This window comes from Halichoeres trimaculatus, unplaced genomic scaffold (assembly GCF_033239565.1).
Source record: "Halichoeres trimaculatus isolate MK-OKI-2021-1 unplaced genomic scaffold, fHalTri1.1 fHalTri1_scaffold_23, whole genome shotgun sequence".
NCBI lineage: Eukaryota > Metazoa > Chordata > Actinopteri > Labriformes > Labridae > Halichoeres > Halichoeres trimaculatus.
In genome coordinates this window covers 11,314,023-11,337,741 of record NW_027437201.1, presented here as the reverse complement: position 1 = coordinate 11,337,741, position 23,719 = coordinate 11,314,023, and the positions used below count along the sequence as shown (strand labels likewise).

Below are 23,719 nucleotides of genomic sequence, written 5' to 3'. Positions count from 1 at the left end.
ATGTTGTGTGGTTTGTTGAGTGTTTGAAGTTTGCTATGTCAGTTGATTTGGAGGTTGGATGGTTAGTTTGTTTGATGGTTGGCTGGTCAGCTTAGCTATTTGATTAGTCTGTTTGAAGGTGTCAGTGTTTCTCAAATGTGGCCCATGGACCACCAGTGGTCTGCAAGCGTCCCCAAGTGGTCTACCATGATTGTATTTTTCTAAAGGAATATTTAAAACATGAGAGAGGAGATAGAGGGGAAAGAACTGAAAAAGTATTTGAAAAACATTGTCACATTTATGATGCGGGTTGTTGGGGCTGTTGTTCCAGAACTATTTTTCTTGATGGTTCATCAATTTTTGGAGAGGGGTGAGTGATCCTTGGTCTGAAGGAATCTGAGAAACACTAGTCTTTGAGTTTTATGTATTTTTACCATTGAGAACACTTTAAGGAGGCTCCTGGGGAAGCCAATCTGCCGTCAAGGGAAGCATATCAAAGAATCAGTACACTTTTAATAAGACTCTTAATTTAGAAAGTTAGTTCTATAATCAGAATGAAACCGTGATCTCCAGAAACTGATGGTATCAATATAAGCGTAATTAACCAGCAAATGCTGCCAAATTTACCAGCTACAGCTGCCATTTCAGGAGCCAGAATACATAGTTGTGGGCTCGAAACTTTAATAGGCTGGCTGAAAGCTTTAATGAGTCAGCCAGAGGCATCATCCTCAAGCACTTGATGGGACTTCGTTACTTTAATTAGCTAGCTAGCAACAGCTGCCAAAACTTGGCAGCCACTTGTCATTTCATGGGATAATATTGACAGTTGTGGGCTCGAGATGAGAAGGTGGTGTTGTGTAATTTTGCCTGAATATAATGAGCCATTGTTTTGAAAATCACAAAGAATTCTGAATGGTAAACAGATTACATAGCTGGAAAAAAAGATGCCTCTTAATCAGACCTCTGAAACCTTATAATACTCCTACAGTTGCAACAGATGACTCAGGCAGTCATTTCCTGCACTGCATCACTTTTTTTAAGAGTTGAGATAAAATTTTCTTAAATTTTATAAATCAGAATATAATTTTTTTTCCCCACTGACGCACTGAAGCACTTCATTTGAGTAGGAACAGACGAAAAGTAATTATTATACAATGATCTTGTATTCATTCGGAACAATTCCTTTCCAATGTGAACTGAGACGTCTTGACATAATGTTTTACAAACAAAAAAAGACAGACTGAAGCACATTTCATAATGCACAGGACAGATTTTGTGCTCTGAGCATGTTTGAACACTTCAAAGTAGATCCACCTGCTTTATTCTGGGATGAATGGTATGCATTATGCAGTATTTTGGCTTTCCGTGAGTCACAACCGCTTGCCTTACACAGCAAAGACAACAAGCATTATACGGGCATATGGGTTCATATTCAGAGGTTTTCCTGCCTCTCTTCTCCGAACAGAAGAGATCCTGAGTTGCTGGCTTGTAATTGTTGTTCTTGTTCTGGATGTTGTTTATGATTAATTAATGAGCTGGCGGATCAAAGGGAGAATCCCTGATCCCGCTGGAAGTTTCGACCCATATCTCTTCTCCATCCTCCTAAAGCACTCATCTTCTAACTTATCATTACAACACAGCCCATATAAAAATGCACCATGGGAAAACAAAACAAAACAAGGGAAGGAGATGTGCGGTAACTGCAGAGTCACATGCTTGCAAAAGTAGTTAGAGTCAGTTTGTTTCTGAGATATGAGTCAGACTTCCTCTGAACAAGTTAGGCCACAACAAGCAACTTCAGAGCAATGCATTATGACGTTATTCCCCAACCCAGGGTACTCACTGCAAGATTATCTGGCAGATTTTGGGCTCTTACAGACAGAAGTCAGCAGAGTCATAATTTTTATGATTCTATTAAATATCATTGCCATGAGTCCCATCATGGACACATGTTTAAGACCGATGATCATGGCATGTTCTCCAGGGTATTAAGGTATTACAAATGATTTTATCTACCTCTAACTACTCAATAGAACAGTGTTCCTGTATTCATGTCCCACCCATAGACTGTAAAAAAAAAAAATGGTAGTCATTTTGCTGAGCTCAGTGTGGGGTCACCACAAAACTGCTCCCTCCTGTGGCTGGTTGCAGTATAGGTCAAAAAATCAGTCTCCCCAGTCATTCCAGATTGGCTATGGTCAAAATTGAAAAAAATAAATACACCTCGTAGAAATGTTTCTCACATCTGTATGCTGTGTTGATATGAAGATATTATTGGGCTTAGTTGTTTTCAAGTCCTCTTCTTTTCTAAAAAGTTTCTTTTTCACTAGGTAATAGATGTTACAATTGGGGTTTTACATCACATGTAATGATAACTGACAGCTTCTGTTGCTGTAGAGTTTTTTGGGAAATGGTAAAATATGTTGGGAGGGACAACCACGAAAAGAACTGGAAGAAAAAAAATATACTATTTTTGTCAATCTGCTCCACAAAAATTCTTTCAGTCCTCCTCATAGTCTCTACTATACTCTGTCTACACAATGAGGACAGCTGAGCCAGCCATAACCAGACAAGCTGACTGAAGATGGAAGCGCAACAAAACATAGGCAACATTAGCAAAAATATAGCATGAAGTTAACTGGACAGCAGAATGGGTGAACCAACTTGTTAATTTGTAGCAGCAATGTGAGTGCTTAACTGAAAAGGACAGCTGCACAGGAACGGATGTCCCAGGTCACAAAGCAGCTGGCAGTAGTTAACTGGACAATCATCATCAGCTACCACCTTTGCTCATACTTCAGTCATGTTTGGCAGCAAGAGATTGTGCAGATTTCTAACTTGAAGGGTCAGGACTGTGGTGATTGGTGAATGACATCTGTTGTGCTCTGCATAAAAGTCTTGTTCTATCCCATGACCACCTGCTACACATACATTATCCCTTTACATAATCACTGACCAAAATATCTACCACTTCTGCTCAGGTTCAGAAGAGATTTTTTGAATCATCCACTTCAATTCCTGTCTTGAGGAAACAAATCTTCCAGCCTGTATTTTGTCTGACACATTAATCTTGTTCTCCAGCCAAATGGACAAACCACAAAACAGTCTGCACTGTGATATATAATCTTCAGGCAAATCTGTGAGATCTGTGATTATAATTAGCCCTCTAATCCTCTCTGTCTGAAAAGTGGCAGAACAACCTGAAACACACACTTGTTTGATCTGATGGCCAATGGCACAAACTGATGAAATTAATTCAAACTATTACATTCACCTGTCAGTGCCTAAAAAATAAACAATGGGTGAAATAAAGCTAAAAAGAACTCCAAGTAATATTAGTCAAGAGTCAAAAAAAGTTGGCTTGTCTGTTTTATCATGCTGGCTTTGATCAGCTGGGATGGATGGGGATCAAACAAACCACCAGCTGGCTGACTTTCTATTTGATTTTGACACGCACTTTTTATCTTTGAAGTTTGTGGCTTAAATGTCCACTAATGCTGCCACATCACGAATGAGAAGAACTTTTTCAAGGTAATCTATAACCATCACCCTGCAGGTAGAGTGCTGAAAATTTCTGTTGGTCAGAGTCTCTTCAAAACTTGTGATATCACAAAAAATGTAACAGAACAGCTTACTTGCCGTTCCTCCCATCAGTTTTTCATTGGTGGGGCCAAGCTGACCAGTATCCAATTACAAGTAGCAGGTGACTCACACAACTCCACATCTAACAAACTGAGTACTTAAACTGTACGATGAAGTGCATCTACCCTGGAATTTAAAGAAACACCACAAAGACGTCATTTAAAAGGGTCTAGGCTGGGTGGATGACACGCCAACTAACTCCTTAGTTCAGTCACTTAAAGCCTCAACATCACCAGAGAGGTTGACTAATGTTGCGTTTGTCCATAAGTTTCCTCAAAAGCTGCAAATCTTGATGACAGTTACATGACTTTACAGAATCAATGTCAAATGTATTCAATAAGAAAACATCCCAATCTGTTGTTTTAAGAGCATGGGGTCGAGGATGATGCCAAAGGTACAGCGGGCTACTGAGAATGACCCCAGACTTACAGTAGATAATTAAGTTGCTGTTCATCCAATTCTTTACATCAGTGAGGCAGTTTCTGAGGGGGGACAGAGCGGCAGAAGTAATAGTTTTGCAGAAATGTAGAGCTGGGTATAATCAAGGTAGCAGTGGTGTTGTATGATACGGCCGAGGAGCATGTAGGGTGAACAGGAGGAGACCTAGCACTGATCCTTGAGGGACACCATGTGTAATGGGGTTGGTTGGGTTGTGAAATATCTTTCTACCAAAAAATGAGTACTCAAACAAAACAAGTCATGCGAAAAAAAAAAAAAACATCAAAAAAGCTACTTCTCTTCATTGAAACCACAAGCTAAAGCTAAACTTCAACTAAAGTTATCAACTATCTTGAAGAGGGCAAAAAAAATTCTGACCCCGACTTCGAATAAAAGGAGTTCTTGAATGAGCAAAAAGTTCAACATCAGTGCCTGAAGATTTTGTCTTCTGCATTTCAAACAGCTTCAGGAGAAACTTTTTCTGACACAAACAATCACAATACTTATAAACTTAAATCACTAAACTAAAAAATTAACAACATACAGAGGTGGAAAAACATACTTTAACCCCAGCGCTAATCAAGTTTCCAGAGGGTGATAGCTCTAACATCAGCAACACGTGTGAGCTGATAACTGAAGTGTGTTACATCCATCATCCTCCTCTCTTTTAAGTCTGACAAGTAAGTGTTATCGTGTTTCACAGGAAGCTCTAAAGACATTTAAGAAACATTATGTAATTTATTTCTATGACTCAAAAATAATAAGAAGCAACTAGCAGTTAAGCTGTAAATTGAAATGATGATGATTGTATCCTCTCAAGCTGTTGAATGTGTTTCTTCTTTTGTTTATCATTCTTTGCACGTATCTGTTTTTCACTTTGTCACTTTGTTATCTACCTCTTCATTAAAGGTGCCTTTGGGATATGATGAGTGACTATTTATTCTGAAAGGATTTTTTTCACCTTTGTTGCGGTACACTAATGGAATAAATTTGAGAGATAACATGAAAAACAACAGTAATGAGGAGAGTTAGATATTTCAAAAGTTAGCTTTTAACTTTGATGAGATAGTTGTGTCATCTAAAGCTAATTTCTGGCATAGTTGGACACATTTTGATTCTCTAAGTCCAGACTCAGACTTAAAGAGGGAGTATGATGCTTTCCCATATTTTACACATAGATACAAAATAATAATGCTAGAGGTCTGTACTACACAGGTGCAAATGTTTACACTGAATGACAAGTTAGAAGGGGTAGTCTCAGACACTAAGATGTCCCGGCAGATCTCCAGAGGGCTGGCCAATGAGAGGGATGGGGGGGTTTTGGAGTAAGGAGTCCTGAGCTAAAATGAAGTGTTTCAGACAGAGACTGAAATAAGGTTTTCTAAAACACCTGAGTGAGAAGAGTAGGGACTTCTTGAGTTCGACATTAATAAGAGTTACTACAGGGTTACCAGAAAGACAACATAACCCTAAAAAATATCAGCTCCTTACTTGTTACTTATTACTGTATTGTACAAAGCAGAAGTCATGTGACTTGAGGGTTAAAAAAGCTTCACTCAAGGAATGAGAACTTGACCAATAACTATGTTGTACATGGATTATGAAAAGAAAAACAGCTAGGGGAGATGTCATTAAAGTACTTCTTTGTCTTTGTAAAGCTCATTTTTCTCTGCCTGAAAACTTAAACAACCTATTTCAGCAACAAGCTCTACTACAGGGATTATACTGTAGTTTATGACCTACAGAAATACAAGAGAAGTGGTCAAACTGAATCAATGGCTTAAGACTGATCTGTTTGCAATCAGTAAATTTAAGTTTTTGTGACAACTGTTTTACAAATTGTTCATTTCTTTTTCTTTCTTGTCTTAATAACTCAATGCGTCTCTTCAGATATATTGTTTTTCTCTTTGTCGTGATTCTTGTCGGTGTGAAGTGGCTAGTGTGAAGCACCATAAATCAATTTGTTGCTAAAAACTTTCTGTAAGAGGTTAAATAGGCGGAAAAAGTACACCTATTGTTGGAGTTTTTCTATTTTCATGCTCAATTAGAACCAAAGTGTTGGATTCAAAGCCTTTAATACTGAAACTCTTGATTGGATCCAGCAATACAGAGGACATCCAGTGGCTTCAGCTCTGCACTCTGCCAAAAACCTGTGAGCTGCCTTGGCGTTTCACAGGGCATCACATGGGGATGCTGAAACCAACTTAGTTCCAACTAAAAGTCACTGCTAGTTTACAAGATGACATTGATACTTTTAATTGCCCTGTGCCTGGCCATGCAGACTTCAATAGCCCATAATGGGTAAGAAATGAGCATGGAGAGCCTTGAGATTTGGCCCAAATACAAACAAAAGTCAAAGTCAATACAACACATTAGCATAGTTAAATTAAACTAGGTCACAGACTCTCTTCTCAGGACTGTTTCCCAGGTTAACGAATGCTGGTCCCCGTCCAGTATTTATTTGTGTCTGGCACGCCGGACTGAATCTGAGAAGGCTGGATGTGACATTTTGAAAAAATCAATAGCCTGCTGGGTCACAGTTTTGTCTCAGTGGCTGCAGCGATGCGACAGTTGAATGAGGAGACAGTTGACAGCTGCTCATGTAAATCACACTTTTCCTACATCCTGACATCGGTACTGACAGTGTGTTTGTGTGTGGTCGTTCAGGGTCAACAGATCTTTTCCTGTGCTCCACTTCAAAAAAGGCAATCAGGATTTAAATGCTATGTTTGAAAAATTAAAGCACCAAACACTGCAAATGTTTAGGGATGTATAGTTTCAATTACCACTGAAAGATAAAATGACATTACTCACACGATGAAAAGGGAGAAATGTCAACCTTTGTGTAAACTCTTCCTGAAAACTAAGAGTGTTGTCCAACAGACAAGGTAGCAGCAGCTGAGATAAAGAACATTTACCACGCTGTGCAGCACTCACACTCATAGATCAAAGCCACTTTAAGGTCAGCACACTGTGGAAGTAAGCTAGATCTGAGTTTTCCCACCTTAGAGACTGCAAAAGAAAATTCTCATGTGGGTGTGCTTAAGCTGCAGAAATAATTACAGATGTGCTTGCACCATCCTCTGTGGAGATTGGTTGAAGAGAATTAAAGAGACCAACAGTGTTGAGTGATAAAACTGGTATCAAACACTGTTCATGTTTTAGTGTCAGCATAGGCAACAGTAGAAGAATCTAATTGTGTGATAGTTTGATGGTTTTGGCTTAAATATCGATACCAATTAGAGATTGCAAAAAGGTTTAAAAAATCCACGGTTTGGCGCTTATCACCGTTTTCCATGCCATATATCCTAATAATTATGTGACCTTTTTTTTGTGAAATCAAGTGCCATGTATAGTCATGTCTGCTAGTTTCAACATGCCAACTCCTCAGCAAGAAAAGTCGCTATTGGCTGTCCCAGAAGTCCCCAGAAGTCCCCAGAAGTCGCTAAATGACGCCATCCCCTAATTTCCATAATAAGCTAATTGCTTGTGATTCACAAGAACGCTGTAGGAGAGCGAAATACCGCGGGAGAGACAGAAAGTCAGTAAAAATATTGGAAATGTGTTTGGAACTCCAAATTTCTTAAGTGAATTTTTTTTAATGGCAAAATATCAACCTTCCTCCTTTATCAGGGCTTGGGACTGGCCAAAATGACCCAAAAAACCCTTGATCCCAGAGGTGTCTGTTAAGTCACTTAACATAGGACAAAGTTGCTAAGTTGGCAACACTCAGTTGCTGTTTTTATGTAACACTTCGAGCTGACGCTACATACAAAGAGCTCCCATACAGTAGAACCATACACTGCCACAGGAACATCCTCTGGCTCTGTCTTCTCGGCTCGCCATGTACATACACAACACACACGCCTGAGCATGTGTATGACTGAAACCACACACTCCAAACTGAGCAATAAAACAAACAAAAAAAGAAAAAAATGTGAACCAGACACGCGAGGCACAGGGATGGGTATCTTTCACATCTGAAACGATACGGTACTGATGCCCGGTACCTGGCAATCGGTACCGGTACCCATCGGTACCAATTTTAGGTACTTTTTATGTTTATGTGGTAAAAAATATCAATTTGTTTAATAATATATATTTTTTATATATCTTTTTTTAATTTAACATATTTATTCTTCAATATATAACCTTGCAATGCTGTGTTCATGTTCAGCATGGAAAATAACCTACTCTTCCACTCCCTCACAGTTACAAGGATACATTTAGGTACCTAAACATGGTACCTTTAGATTTTGCATGGATCATTACCCGCTACTTTAACAGGATTCGGTCTGTACCTATAAAAGTACCTAATTCGCTAACCATCCCAAACTGAACTGTAGGGGTGGGAGAAAAAATTGAAAATCAATATTTTGGGATATTTTATTTGTCAATATCAAAATCAGGATTCTTTGTCAAAAAAAACGATTTTCTTTTTTAAAATCAAAATCTTCATTTCAGTCTCAGTTTATAAACTGGACTGGAAAAAAGTTACCACTTTTCTCCAGCAGAGGGTAAAATGTTTCTCTCTGACCCATGTGATGTGCATTTTATAGGAAAATATGGCTCCTGATATAGTTCATAGACATTATCATCATAATTTTACATGGTCTAGTGTTAAAAAAGCAAATTGAAAATCGCAAAAATTGTAAAAATCAAAAGATCACAATTTAAATTGGATCGGCACCCCAAAAAACATTGTAGAATTGAATTGTGAGAATAGCATACCGTCCCAGCCCCAGTGAAGTTTTTTTTTCATAAACCGTTCCATCCCTAATACAAAACTCACTATCAGTATCAGTGTCAGTATCTGTATCTCTATAGGTGTCAATTATTATTGGTAACAGAATCATATTGGTGTCTGTTTCTTCTGCATTCCTACATTTGACCCTGGATCTTTTCTACAACCTTTCTCCTTTTTAGATCCAACACTAGCAGACATACATTTCTTGCTCTCCAGAAACTGAAGAAGCTACAGAGTTCTTTAATACAGTACCACCACATGCAGACACCCTGGAGTGTGATGGAGTCCCACACTGGTACTCCAGGCTTTCTGTAGTCACCAGATCAAGTCTGACAGCTGAGCAAATGGACAAATAAATAAGTAAACACCATTAAAAATGCACCACACATACATGTGCATGAATAAATGACAACATGGTTTCTCTAAACACAGGCAGAATTATTTCTTATTAAAGAAATATAAAAGAGTGTGTTCATTATTCATGTAGATGCTTCCTATGCCTTAGCACAGATTATAATACACAGATGTTACCTGGGGTTTATGTCACTGACATCACTCCTGCCTCTTTGGTCATAGTTACATAATGTTCATGTGATTTTTCATCACATGCTGTATTTGGAGGACAGAGCAATCAATGCAGTTACATTGGGTTCATTCCTCCCCTTTATTCAAAGTATTTCTTATTCTTCTATCTGAATCTAAACAGTCTTTAAACAGCATCACTGGCAATTACGACTTCTCCTTTACTCCTCTACTGAAAAAAGAGCTTATGTTTGTACTATCTGTTGGTGCCAGAACCTCAAAGAGTGGAATACAGATGGAAAGATCATGTTTATCCTCTTCGCTTGAATAAACAGGAAATCAACCTTACTTTCTGAGCAAGAAGCAAGTGGAACTCGACAGAAGTTTCATAAGAAACTCCAAATGTTTATCATATTCAATTCCCTTGTTTGTGAGCTAGCTGGAAGGTGGTGCTGGCTGTAAATCAAGTTTCCCATAAGGGTGATAAAAATATCTATAGAAGGCTAAAGCTTGGCTTAGCACAAATACTGCAAACAAGAGGAAAAATGTGGATACGTTTTTTGTTGTTGATATTAAATTACATTTTTTTTATAGTGAGTCATTTTATTTTAATGTGATGGCAGCAGGATGTTAACCCTTAGACATTTTTCAGATTGCCGTACCCACACCCTGACCCATCATCTAAAGTGTGTTCAGATTTCTATTGAGTGTTTTGGAAAATAAAAAGTTTTTATTTCTCACTAGATAAGTGTCGACCTGATGTTAAGTCCCTGGCATCATGTCGTAAGGGGAAAAACAATTGGCAAATTAATAAATAACTGGAAAACATAGTCATGGAAAGTTCTTTGATTATGTAACGTCCCCAAAAAAAATCGCTTATTTTGAATGACTTGTGAATCACCATCAAAGACTGAAATGACTGAAACACAGAACACTGTGATTTAAGTGGCAATTATCATGACTCATAACTAATACACTGAGTAATTCCAGCAGGAAGCACTTACCTCTATGAGTTTGCGTTCATAGCTGGCAGCCAGCTCCTCAATGTCTCCCATGAACTTATTCTGCGGTACAGGGGCTTGCTCTTCACTTGAATGCAACACCGACAGGGCTGCAGAAGAATGAAAACACAAGAAGCTACATTTACACACAGACACCGACACAATAACATGACTACAAGGCTTTCATTGCTGATAGGTAAGTAAAATTTGATGTACAAGTGTCACTTTTGAAATGTCATCCACACATCTGCATAAAAACTGCACATTGCTAAAATTTAGTAGTTTCAATACAGGAATTAAGTTTAAACATTTACCCCTCTGAGAGCTCCCCAAAATGAAAATGCTCTTTTTTTACCACTTGCACCTATATTCTGGATTTTACGGTAATGCTGTATTTCCCCTATCTTGCAGATTTTTTTGTAAAGACTTTTATGCTGGCTGTTATGTGATGATTTTCATTCAACAAACAGAGGGCACGAGGAGAAGAAGATAATAGGTCTCTGTCTTTAATCAATAAAACATCAACAAAATCATGAAAAAACAGACATCAAACATGTCTTTAAACACATAAATGTGCATGTTCTTATGCAGTATGTGCAGCAAATACCCACCAATACATTTCCCCTTCTGGGAGAGCTTCTTAGTGCTCTGTCAAAGTGATAAACACCCCTGCTCCACTACTGTCTGTTTTACTCAGACAGAGCTTGTTTCAGTGCCTGCTGTAGCTCACTAACCAGCAAAAGTCATCTCAACAGAGCCTGAGGGGAATCTTCTGAACCCATAAACATCAACTAATCAGGTTCTCTCTGAAGAGAACTGCAGAACTTAGCTGAAGTTTGAGCTTTGTGTGGAAGACTGGTTGGGAGGTGTTCACACAAAAGCAACAAGAACACACCCAGACTCTAACAGTCTAAGAGAGGATGCAGGATGTAGAAATATACAGTGGATATAGACATTCAGTTTGTCCAAAGGCTGCACAGAGCTCAGATAAACTTGTTGAGATGCCCCCTCAGGGAAGACTTTAAGGAAATACAAAGCCTAACTCTGAGCATGAGAGGTGTTTGAATGGGTTGTCAAGACGGAGCCAGGCAGGTATCGATGAAAGAGAATAACTCATTGTGGTTTCAAACAGGCTGGGGAAAAAAGCTGCTGCGCGTACGTCTTTGAAATAAGACCACTGATGGGAAAACTAAGCTAAGTGGACAGCTATCACTAGTTAACATGACCCATATAACACAAACATATGTTACTATGTCATATACATAGTTCAGTCTTTCTAGAGGCTGAAGGCATCTCTGTTTTACCCATTCGCACAGGTATTACCAGAATAGTACTTGGTTGGCCTCATGATTCACATAAAAGCAACTCAGAAACACCTCCCCTTGACTCCAGATATAGATAAAAACATGCAATTTAACCTTAACATGCCACATTTCCATCTGTCAAGAGGAACTAGCACTGAGCCAGCATTCATGAAGAGTGAAGGATATGGCATGATATGAGATCATTTAGCTTATTTCAGGCTCTAGTTTTCATGTCTGGCTCTGGACTAGTGTTGAAAAAGTCTAATGGTAAGAAATAGCAGCAGTGCTGGTGAAGGCCAATCACAGCATGACGCCGCCAGAGATTATGACTTTGGAAGTGTAAAATGTATCTTGGTTTGATCAATCATTGGTCACACAAGACTTTACAACACATTTATTTGATAAAAGAAGCAATAAAGGTTGCTGATGTTGCTTTACTTATTTTAATTAGCAAAAACCGAGAGAGTCCACTTGGGGTCATCCATATGTATATTTTTAAGGATTTTAAAGGAGGATAATACCACTGCCACTTGCAAAATAACTTTTCTAGGTGGATGAAAAAAGTCTAAAAAAGGGGGTATTGTGCTTTCTCTGAATATGTTCTCAGTCCTTCTGGTACCCCTTTAGCAGAATAGTAGGTTTTCTTTTTTTAATGTTAGTTGTAAAATAAATCCTACTTTTCCTGTCACTAGTGCTCCAGAAAACCCTTCAGAATCCAATTGAAATACTTTGTTTTGGCTACTGTCTCTTTAGGGCTGCCCTGCTCCACAACCCCCTTGATTGGCCAGCAATCTAGGGGCCTGTTGGGGCCAGAGCTATGATGTTTAAGGCTCGATATGAGTTTAAAACGATACGGTACAGATGCCCCGTGGTATCGGTACTCAACAGTACTAATTTTCAGTACTTTTGTGTGTGTTAATGTGGTAATAAATATCAATTTGTTTAATAATAAAATCTCAAAGTTTTTCAATTTAACATATTTTTTCCTCAATCTATAAACTTGCAATTCTGTGTTCGTGTCCAGCATGGAAAATTTCATTCCATCACAGGCACAAGGATGCATATAGATGCCGAAACATGGTACTGTTTGATTGTACGTGAATCAGTAAATTTGGTCAGTACCTATAAAAGTACCTCATTTGATACCCATCCCTGTGAAAAGAACTGATTGTTTTGAGCAGCTTTCAAACACACCTGTACATAGATTTTTACACTATCTGAATTTGTAGTGGTTTAAAATGTTTGCATGTTTAGTATGAACAAGCATATGAATGCACAAAACCCCATCTTTAACTCATAGAGGGGCTAGAGAGTTAACCTTTACGATGAAAAAAACTCAAACTGAGAGTGTACACTGTCACTGAGCAACACCAGAGGGAAACTGATTACACCTCATGTTAAATCAATCACATGTTAAAAAAAATGTTGCTCAATTTTGTCTGTTTTTTGAGCATTTTCATTCCTCTTGATTGGTCTGAATTTCAATTTGTGTTCATAAAAAGTTGCCGCTTTAGAAAATCCCTCATCTGTGCCAGCACACCTTGCTCCAAATCACCTCCGTTGATTACCAAACAAATTGAATTTTCCATCTGCTTTCAAAATGATGTTTACATAACCAAACAAAGGAAAACACCCCCCAACAAAGGTTGTACCATTTAATTTTTATAAAGTAAGAAAGGTAGTGATTAATTCAAAGCAGGGTAAATAAAAGGGATTACTACAAGTAACATTTTTTATCAAAAATCCATTTGTTCCCTTCATTTTACGAGACCGGTTAACAATTAATTTTTCCAGTCGAGACTTCAAATTGAATCTGTCTCAATTATGTGACGTTCAGGTAACAAAGTGTTCTCTCTGACCTTTAACATCTTTGTAAAAAAAAAAAAAACAAAAAAAAAAAAACATTGGGAGGTGTTCAAATTGCTTCTATTGTCCGAATGATAATTACGGCTCTACAAAGTCGTCCAGGCTGGAACAGTGAGATGAAGACAAGCTGCAAGCTCTGTTTTCTTTGTTTGTCAAAGTCCTACAGTTTGTAAAAGGAAAACAAAAGCTGTTCTCAAAGTACTGCTTTGCTTTCATTTAAATACAGACACCCACTGCTGGCCAGAAATTTTGCTGCCCTGTGATTGGCTGCCTTAACGAGCACTTGGTGAACAGGTGTGCCTAATTAAGTGGCCAGTAAAAACAAGGCCCATTCACATACATAGAAATAACAGAAGAGAGAAGCTGACATTAAGGCAAAAAGTTGGGCTGCAGACTGAAATTCCACGAGAAAAGTACATACACACACACACACACACACACACACACAAATACAGTATATACAGACGCTGACAGAGCTGCATTATCATGCCCCCTGAAAGGACCCAGCAGCAAAGCAATCCCCTCGCTTATCTTCCGCTTGCCAACGGCCGTACTGTACACCTCAGTCAGCAGCCTGATAGCCTGGGAAACTACTGTACACACACTCATATACTCTCTTTCTCTCTCTCTCTCTCTCTCTCTCTCACACACACACACACACACACACACACACACACACACACACACACACACACACACATACACACATCGAATTGAAATACATACCTACTGTAAAATATACCAAAAGATGACTCCCTACAGCGAGAGGGAATCTTGAGGACATTCACAGTCAAAAAATGGGAACAATAGCTAAAAAGTGGCAAAGAAACCCCCTTACAAACACACACACCCACTTACAGACACACACACACACACACACACACACACACACACACACACACAGGATTGCTGACGGTTGCACTTGCAGGACGTATTTCCCTCAGCTCTCAGGGTTTTTTTTTTTCGCCCATTCAGTTGGATTTCTGCTACCTGTCAGATTGACAGACTCTTAATAATGACACACACACACAGAGTGTGTAAGAGGGAGAGAGAGACAGAAAGAGAGGTGTGTGTGGTGTGAGTTAGACAGAGAAGGGGGCACACAGATGTTCCTGACTCGAGGAAATTGGGCAGACAGCTGGTCTGTAATAACAAAACTAACTGAGCAAAACTCCCCAGCAGATGTGTATGTGTGCATGTCCGTGTGTATGTCCATGTTTGTGTGTGTGCGTGCGTGCGTGCGTGCGTGCGTGCGTGTGTGTGTGTGTGTGTGTGTGTGTGTGTGTGTTACATGTGGGAAAATGTCAGTGCAGATGAGCTGTGTATGAGCAATAAGCTGCAAGTGAAACTGCTGCAGAGAAAGTATCACATTAAGTAATAAAGCTGTTTATGACTGTGTGTGTGTGTGTGCCTGTGTGGTGTGTGTCTGTTGCGGCTGTCAATGTGAGTGTGTTGTGTTGCATTCTGCCATTCCCTGAAGTGTGTATCCCCTGGGTTTTCACCTCAGAGTGTGCATCTCCAGAGACACTTCTCTAATGATCACAGTGTGTGAGATAATGAGGCAGTTTAGTGGGGATGTCCGCCGAGAGATGGGCGCGCACACACTTACACACACACACACGCACAAACCAGTGGCTGCACCGTCACACACAGGGAGACTCCTAAATCTGGACCGCATCCTCAAATGATCACGCGCAGGTTTTGGGATTTGTGCCGTGAATTTATTAAGAAATTGAACGAAAATTTCAATCTTATCTTCCTGAAACTATTTCAGACACAAATCTAATTTGTGCTTCATTTGATCAAGCAGTTTGACTAATGAGACAGCCAAATTTGTCTGTTTTGTCAAATTTGTCTAAGACTGTAATACAGCATGTTACCTCTTCTTCAACAGGAGCTTCCCTGAATCACAACTGTTTGGCTCTTTATGCTGGATAGTTGTGATTCAGCTGAGGGATTTGCACGTCTGAATTTGGTTTTCTGCAGTAAACTGAGACAGTCACATCTGGATAGGACAGATGCAACCCATGTGGGGGTCTCAAGTGTAATGTAAAATGTAAAAATATTAGCGGCTATTTACTCTGCTTCATTTACCTCGTCACAGTAGTAAAACAAAGTAAGTAAAAGAAACTAGGTCAGAAATGAATGGTATTTTTACACATTACACAGTATTTTGTCCCTTAAAGCCAAGTGTCAAACCCTGGTCCAAATATTTGAAGGCTCAAGTGAAAGGCGTAAAAAATGCAGTTCTTAGTGAGTCCACTAGAGGCTCCCTGCAGAAGCACCTCAAACAACATACACACCAAGCCAAAAAAGATGATCTTTACAGCATTATGTAACACATTTGCAGCCTGGTTCCATTAAACAAATCAGGTCTGGTTAGCTCATTTCCCTTCCAATGCACACTTTAAAGAATTTTTTTTTTTAGTTATTTCCAAAGTTAAGACTTTGCTCTTAAGGGCATGGCTGACTTGACTAGCAAGTGGGCACAAGAGACTAAAGGCCCTTCTTTTTGCCTCATCATAACTTGCCATGTTGCAGCATTACCAATATGGCGTCCGTTGACAATGAGGTTCAAATTCTGTGCCAGAAACAAATGGGTGACATCATAAAAATTGTCTTTATATCATTTTTTACAGGTCATGTTGCCCACCGTTGCAAGGCTGCTGTGGTGTTGACCTCCTTCCCACTGTTGCAATTATAGAAAATGATGACACCACTGCGCTGTTAAGTGATACATATTACTCACATATCACTTTAACTATTTAACAGCTCAGTTAGTGGATCAGTGGATCAGTCATTTTGTTTCAATTACTTTCAATTACTTTAAGGCATTTTGACCAGATGCAACATTTACAGGTTTTTCCCTTTAAGGTATGTGATATGCAGGTTATTTAAGATGATGTCATCACATTTCATGACTCATGAAATGTTTTGTGATTTGCTGAAATACACATGGAGGGACTGGAAATTTTGTGTTAATTTTTCATTATTTTCACTGCTGGCATTTTGACACTTAAGTTGGATGACACCGCCTGAAATGACCTGTATATCACATCAGGTCTGAAAAGAAAATAAACGTGCATGTGTGGCACCTGGTCTTAAAGGCAAATACGTAAAAATGTCCCATCTGGTCTAAATGGGTTAAAGTTTGATTCACCACCTTGAGTTAAGCATGCAGATGCAGCTTTCCAGGCTGATTTAAGCAGACAACAGTGTTGCAAAAGACAGACACGTGGATGTGGATCAACCTAAAGGAGTTAGTACATTTGCTCAATGAGTTTAGACTGAAGGCCAGTTAAAAATGTGAAAGATTGAAGGTTAATGCTAAACAATGTGACTTAACACATAGTCACATGATCAACGATGTGATCAACTGTGATTGGCCACTAGGCTTGATCATTACTAAATAAAATAGCTCCAGAAAAAAAAACAAAAAAACACAAGTATCTTTCCAAGTGTTGTTGATATTGTTAAAGATTTCAGTGAAGCATTGAGTAAACTATCCATGTACATACACAACTTGAAGTAGGATTTAAAGTTTTCACAGAAAAATTTTCCCCTCTGCTGCAGGTAAATGTGTAAACAGCCTTCAGATGTCAAACTCTGCACATTCATCATTCTGCACAGTGAAGGACAAACACACAGAAGTTACAATAAACGAAACCCATTTGTGACTTCTGGGGGACTTTGAGTGATTAAAGATGAAAGCAGAAGGATGACCCTGCATGAGGTACAGTGATGGGATGTTAATTAAAGTACAGCAGGACCAGCTGTCGGGTTGAAAAGCTTTATTGTCTGCTCTTTTTAAGACATCAAGAGGTAATGCTCAAATACTGGAGAGCAATATAAAATGCATGTGTCTGACTGGACACTCACTTTTTGTCTTCTGCAAAGGAAGGCAGGGAGAAGGACCAAAAGTAAGGAATGAGTCATGACATGACTGGTCTGAGAAAACCCTCAAACATCCTCTACAAAGTGGAAGCTTTAACGGGTGATAATCATGTTGGTGCCACAGCAGGGCAGACGCTGACACACTTGACTAATGCTGCTCCGACCATTAGCGGAGAGGGCTTGCCGCTTCACATCCGCGACCCCCGAGCACACAGCGGGGCAGGAGACCAAACAAACGTCTGTCCCGCTCCAGCTGAGGCGTTCGGCAAGCCGGAGCGAGCCTGCTAAATAAAACATGCGCGGGTCTCCCCGCACAATCGGACAAATGCGCAATCAAGTGGAGCGCTCCTCGTAATGCTGAACAGCACAAACCCCCGGCACTCACAGCACTGTGAAATTGGGGCTCTTCTGAACCTCGTCTTCTGTATCTTATCTTATGAAATCACTCCATCCCTCCCAGCTTCTCCTCCCCATCCTTTGTTCTTTGTGTTTTTGTGCCCCCAAACTTTCTTTCATCTCTTTTCCCTTTAAAACACGTCCTTGTTGTTCCGTCTTGTCCTCTATGAAGTATTGATTCGGCTCCTTTTTCACCCAAATTTCTTCCACACTGTACTTTCTTACGCAACCTTCATCCATCCTTTACCTCTGAAATCCCCCTCACTCCTTCCCCACTCATCCTCCTCCTCATCCTCCTTCTTATTCTATTCTCCTTTCACTTCTTTGTACCCAAATCCTGTATCATTCATTCATTTCCATTCAATTTTTGGCAGCGCTCCGGAGCTGTTACATCAGTCCCATCCCACTAATCATGTATGTTGTAAAGACCGGCTACTTCCCACCATGCATATCAATGAAAACATGGATAAAAACATTTTCCACACGTGGACCGACCCAAAGGATAAGCTGCACGCATGCACACAAGCGTCACAGCAAATTGAGGGTCAAGGTTCATCTGTTATTCATTATAAAAGTACAAGATCGAAAATGGCGAGGGATGAAAAAAGTAATTGTGTCTTGCACACACACATTGTTACACACAAATTGAGTTAATCACGCACACATGCCATAGATTGTAGATGGGCTGGCTTGGGAGCATGCAGGCTGCTGGCTGAGTTAATTAACGAGTGCTAATCAAAAGCAATCTTCTTTAATTCTCTAATCGTTCATAGTACATTTCTCACGTTCACCTCCATCAGATGACAGAGGCTTTTTTTTGCAGCAATGCATGTAAGTTTGAAGAGGGGAAAAAAAGAGATCAGCTGCTGTCAGGTAGGACAAATAGCACAATTTTATCAGCAGCTTGTGTGTGAGGAAGAAGGTGTGGAAATCACTGTTCTCTGCACTCTCATGGCTCCAATCAGGAAGCTGTGAGGAAGACAGTTAGGGTGCAAAATCATCGTGGGGGGGAAAGGGATGATCCACCCTGCATTTTCTCCCTACCTCTCGTCATACAGTTTTTATCTGCAGCGGGGTAAAGGCTGTTTTCAAAACCATCTGCTAAACTGGATGTATGACCAGATTAAGTCTTGAATGCAGTCCGTGGTACGTAAAAAAGAGCAAAATCTGAAGTACATAAACTGGAAAAGCACTTAGAGAGTGCAGACCTCCGCCAAGCATCCAGTAATTGTCACGCAACACTTTAGTCCTACTTTAATGTTACACTCCCTTTCAGCAGACTGTCTGCTACAATTTGGTGTCAGTTGCAGGTTTGTATGATAATTTGTTTCCTGACAGTGTTGAAAATCATGATGACCCAGTACATATTTCATATTCTGGATCTTAGTATCCAGCTTATTGCCATGATCTGGATCGTACTTTTACATCTGTCAGAAATTATGGTGACCTTGTCTTGTATTGTTTTGCAAAGCAATCCGACCATTTATAGTGGAGTTATATACACATATGGTGAAAACGGCCCTATCTCACGACAAAGAATCCTTTAAAAAATCCTGGATCCAAAAGGTGATCCAGGATCACCTCCAAAATTTGATCACTTCCGCCTTATCCCATTTTGAACATTTCCTGAAAGTTTCATCAAAATCCGTTTGTTACTTTTTGAGGCCTGCTAATAAATCCAACAAAGAAGAAAAATATGTCACAGTAAAACAAAGAGCAACAATGGACGACATCCAGTAACATGCCTTCTTTGTAATTGTCATGTGGCTCTTTGTTATGAATCACAATGGGGTTGGATCGGTATGTCTTACACTCCAACAGAAAGGTTCCAAAAAGAATCAAAAGAAACAAAAGAATCCATACTTTTAAAAACTAATGTGCTGTTTTTGTGACAGCTACATGAAAATCCCCCTTGAAACTTTCATTTCTTTTCATACTTTTCTTGGGGTAGTCCCAAAAAGCAACAAAAACAGCTTCAATCAGGGCAAATCACCCTCCATCTATCATGACCAAACTGCATCCTGTTTCCAGCCGTGTATCAAACTAAAAAGCATGAGAGTGGTCAAAAGTACTTGCCTCCTGCCTCAAAATATCCTTTTTTCACACCACACACTGGGTCAAATTATGGCCCAACCCTTTGAGGAGAAGCCTGAGAGCTGTTTTTTTCCATGAAATGCTGCTGAACACCGACAAAAAAGGAACAATTTGACTTGATTTTTAGAGCACACTGACCTTCTCCCATCACACAATGTTTTATTAGTTTCCCAAAAACTCTGCTGAATTACAAAGACACAAATTGTATGCTCAATAACATCTGGCTACTCATTGGCAGATGGTCGGGAAGCTTAATGGAAAAAAAATCCCTGGTTACCAGCCTGACATAGTAACATGAAGGGTTGTCTCAGACCTGGAGACTGAACAGAATGACAAAATGGCTGTGACTCATGCAGCACATTTGTAACAGTAAGAAAATTGAGTGCAGAGTGTTAATGAGTCCTGAAAACTCATAGTCAGACATTGCTGTGAAGAACAGATGGTTCCTTAAGACGTAATGAAAGATTTTCTTTCTTTGGTATTTGAATATCTGATTTTGAAGCATCACTGCACCACTGCTCTCTCTTAGAAGCCTGTGTTTTTTTAAGTGGAAAAATTAGCAGAAAAAAAAACTTACAGAGAATTAAAAAACAACTGAACCATTTTCGCGTCTTTTAGCTCACTGTTTTGGTCTCCCAGTCCACTACAGCACTATCAGGTTCTGCTTGTGAAGTGAAATCTGAAAGAGTATGCAGCTTATTGAAAAGCATAAATATTCAACTATGTATCAAATTTGGTGCGGAACATCATGCTTTAGCATGCAATTCAAACACCTATCAGCAAAAAACACCTGTATAACATAGTTCCTTAGTGTCCAAGATGCTTGCTAGCAACACAGGGCATAATGCTGTTATTACTAAAATGCCCTGTTTCTATCTTCATTTCTGAAACTTGGAAGTGGTAAATTTAGCAATGGGTAGCTTTCACATTTGAAACGATACGGTACAGATGCCCTGTACCTGGCAATCAGTATCAGTACTCAACAGTACCAATTTTCAGTACTTCTGTGTGTGTGTGTGTTTATGTGGTAATTAATATTTATTTATTCAAGAATAAAATCTCAAAGTTTTTCAATTTAACACGCATATTCTTAAGAAAAACTTGCAATGCTGTGTTCATGTCTAGCATAGAAAATCACCTCCTGTTCCACTCCCTCACATTCCCAAATATGTCTCATCAATAAGATGTCTCATCAATAAGTTCAAAGAAAATCCAAAATGTATTCTCATCACCACTCTTCCTCTGCCACCCAGAGCTGTCTAATCTCTGTCAACAGCCTCTTTGCCTCTGCATGATGTCCATAAAGAGAATACAGAGCTAAGACAGGTAATAGAACTTTGCTTCAGGGCTTCCAACTGGAAAACTTGGATGTTCCTCTCCCAGGACATCGTACTAGTTCCATCCCAGGCACAGAGAGGAAAGAGGTTGCAATTTGGTGAAACAGTTTCTTGGGCGATGGAGAAAAATAATGGAGACTCAGGTTTGTTCAGGGACAGGGTAGCATTCCACCTGCTTATGGAGTTACTTGAGCTGCTACCAACCCATAGAGTGGGAAGGACTTATAAACAAAGTGGTGTGAAATGGACCCCTGATGTGCAAAGTGCAGAGCAGGCAGCTATTACTACTGAATCATGAGCAGCACTCATCGCAGAGCTCAATGTAACAGTCATCTGCCATTTTATTCAGGAGTGTAAGGATCACGGTCCCACAGATGTGTAGCTCTTTTGTGCCATCTAAAGAGTGTGCTGTGTTAAAAACATGGCTGTGACCAATATACTGGAAAAAAAACAGAGAAAAAAGGGGGGTCCTACAAACTAATAACAACTGTGCTGTGTTGGTTTGATTGAAAAGGCTGTTAGGGTGGGGGTGGCGGTAGCTCAGTCCATATGGACTTGGGTTTGTAACTAAAGGGTCATTGGTTCAAGTTCTGGACCAAGATTGAGAATTGGGCTGATGGCTGGAGAAGTGACAGCATAAGTTCCTGAGCACTGTCCAGGTGCCCTTGACCAGGGTACCATACCCCCCAACTGCTTAACTTTGTATGTCGCTTTGGACCAAAGCGTCTGCTAAGTGAAGTGAAACTGTAATAGAAGTAATCAGCAGAGGAGGGTGGTGCAAGTCTTGCTGAACTGGCAAAAAGCAGTGGGTTCATCAGTATCTCACAAATACCAACACTACCGTAAAGTTTTATTTTTGTGCATTTTTTTCTCTTTATTTGAAAGGACAACTGAAGAAAAGGACAAATTGGGGCACCCTTAAACAATGCTTCCTCAGTCTACAACAGTCTAGGCCAAAATACAGGCAGCAGGTGGTACATTTTGTGGCTGGTTGTTCAGTGTCTTCATATCAGGGTTTTATGGTAATTGTGCACAATATCACACCAATACACAAGACAATAGTCTGCATAAGGCAGTGGTTCCCAGAGTGAGGGTCAAGACTGTTTGGGGGTAGTGTATCACTGATGGTGTTGTAAATACTTTCAAAATTAAAAGAAACAATAAGAATAGCATCCATTACTTATTATAAAAAAATTTAAAAAGTGGTCGCATTTTGAATAAAACCTTGTCTATTTGTTTTGTTAGTTTGTTTTTTTCCTATGTGCCACATTGCCTCCAAAACCAGACAAGGAATGGCATCAATAGATAGTCCAACTTTTTTCTGACCTGCTAAATTAAGTGTTCAAGGCCACTGGAGCGGGCAATGGGAGATGCCTGTTTCCAGTACTTCTATTTTAAGAGCACTGGCTGAAAAGTTTTAGAACTCTTGATGAACAGGATAAGGTACAGTGAACAAAACATAGTGCAAATTACAAGCCTTAAAACATCAGTGAGGCAAATGTTACAAACCACGTTGCTATTATCACTATGATGATTGGTCAACATTCTTTCTAGCATTACGCAAAATGTACTCATCGGCTCTACAACTGGTCTTTAGGGATGGGGACCTTTCACATTTAAAACAATACAGTACTGATACCCGGTATCTGACAATCAGTACCATTACTCAACGGTATCAATTTTCGGAACTTTTTGTGTTCAAATAGAAAAATATATCAATTCGTTTAATTTTTTTTTTTTAATTGAACATATTTATTACTCAATATATAAACTTCCAATGCTTTGTGTGTATGTTCAGCATGGAAAAACACCTTCTCTTCCACTCTCCTCACAGTCACAATGATGCATTTAGATACCTAAACATGTTTTTTTTTTATTTCATGTGAATCGGTATCTGGTACTTTTGATAGAATTCGGTTGGTACCTATGAAAGTACCTAATTCCCATCCCTACTGGTCTTGCAAGATAGCATCTGTGCCCAGTAAAGTTCATTATTCATCCAACTTCAAGACCAGCTGCTAGTGGAAGCTGATATTTTTGCCACAGTGTCAACAGGCACAGGTAAATGTGCTGAACTCTTTTACGTGGATTGATTAGCTATGACGTGTGTTTAGGTTATGCCTGGTGTAACTTTCTCTTTCAGAATCTCATTACCATTTCTTCGGGTTTTGACCAATCAGAATTGAGTATTCAGCCCAGTCTGGTATAAGAGTCTGAGATTCTGGTTCTGTGACAGCTAAAATGAGTCCAGATTAGTTGGAAAACATTGCTAGTCTTCCCATGTATCAAAGGTCACACAAACAGACTCATTCCTCCTTCAGGGATCAACACAGAATCAGGAAGTGCTAAAAATGTCCATTTAAAAGCTGATAAAGTAACAGTCCTGTTTGGCTGCCAAGATTAATAAAGCCCAGTTGATGCTCTTATCAGGACTCAGATAATTTAATCTGATTATAGTACACTGAGGTTATAACGAGAGATTCAGCCTGTAATCAAGAT

The 23,719-nt window shown here is 39.5% G+C and overlaps 1 protein-coding gene across 2 annotated transcripts in view; it reads right to left on the bottom strand.

Moving 5' to 3' along the window:
- snx29 (sorting nexin 29) overlaps nucleotides 1-23,719 on the bottom strand; it is a 184,891-nt gene that overhangs the window by 77,274 nt on the left and 83,898 nt on the right. For both annotated transcript variants that reach the window (XM_074663546.1, XM_074663547.1), the window contains exon 15: nucleotides 10,333-10,439. In XM_074663546.1, the coding sequence (XP_074519647.1) occupies nucleotides 10,333-10,439 (107 nt within the window). The remainder of the gene's footprint in view (nucleotides 1-10,332; nucleotides 10,440-23,719) is intronic.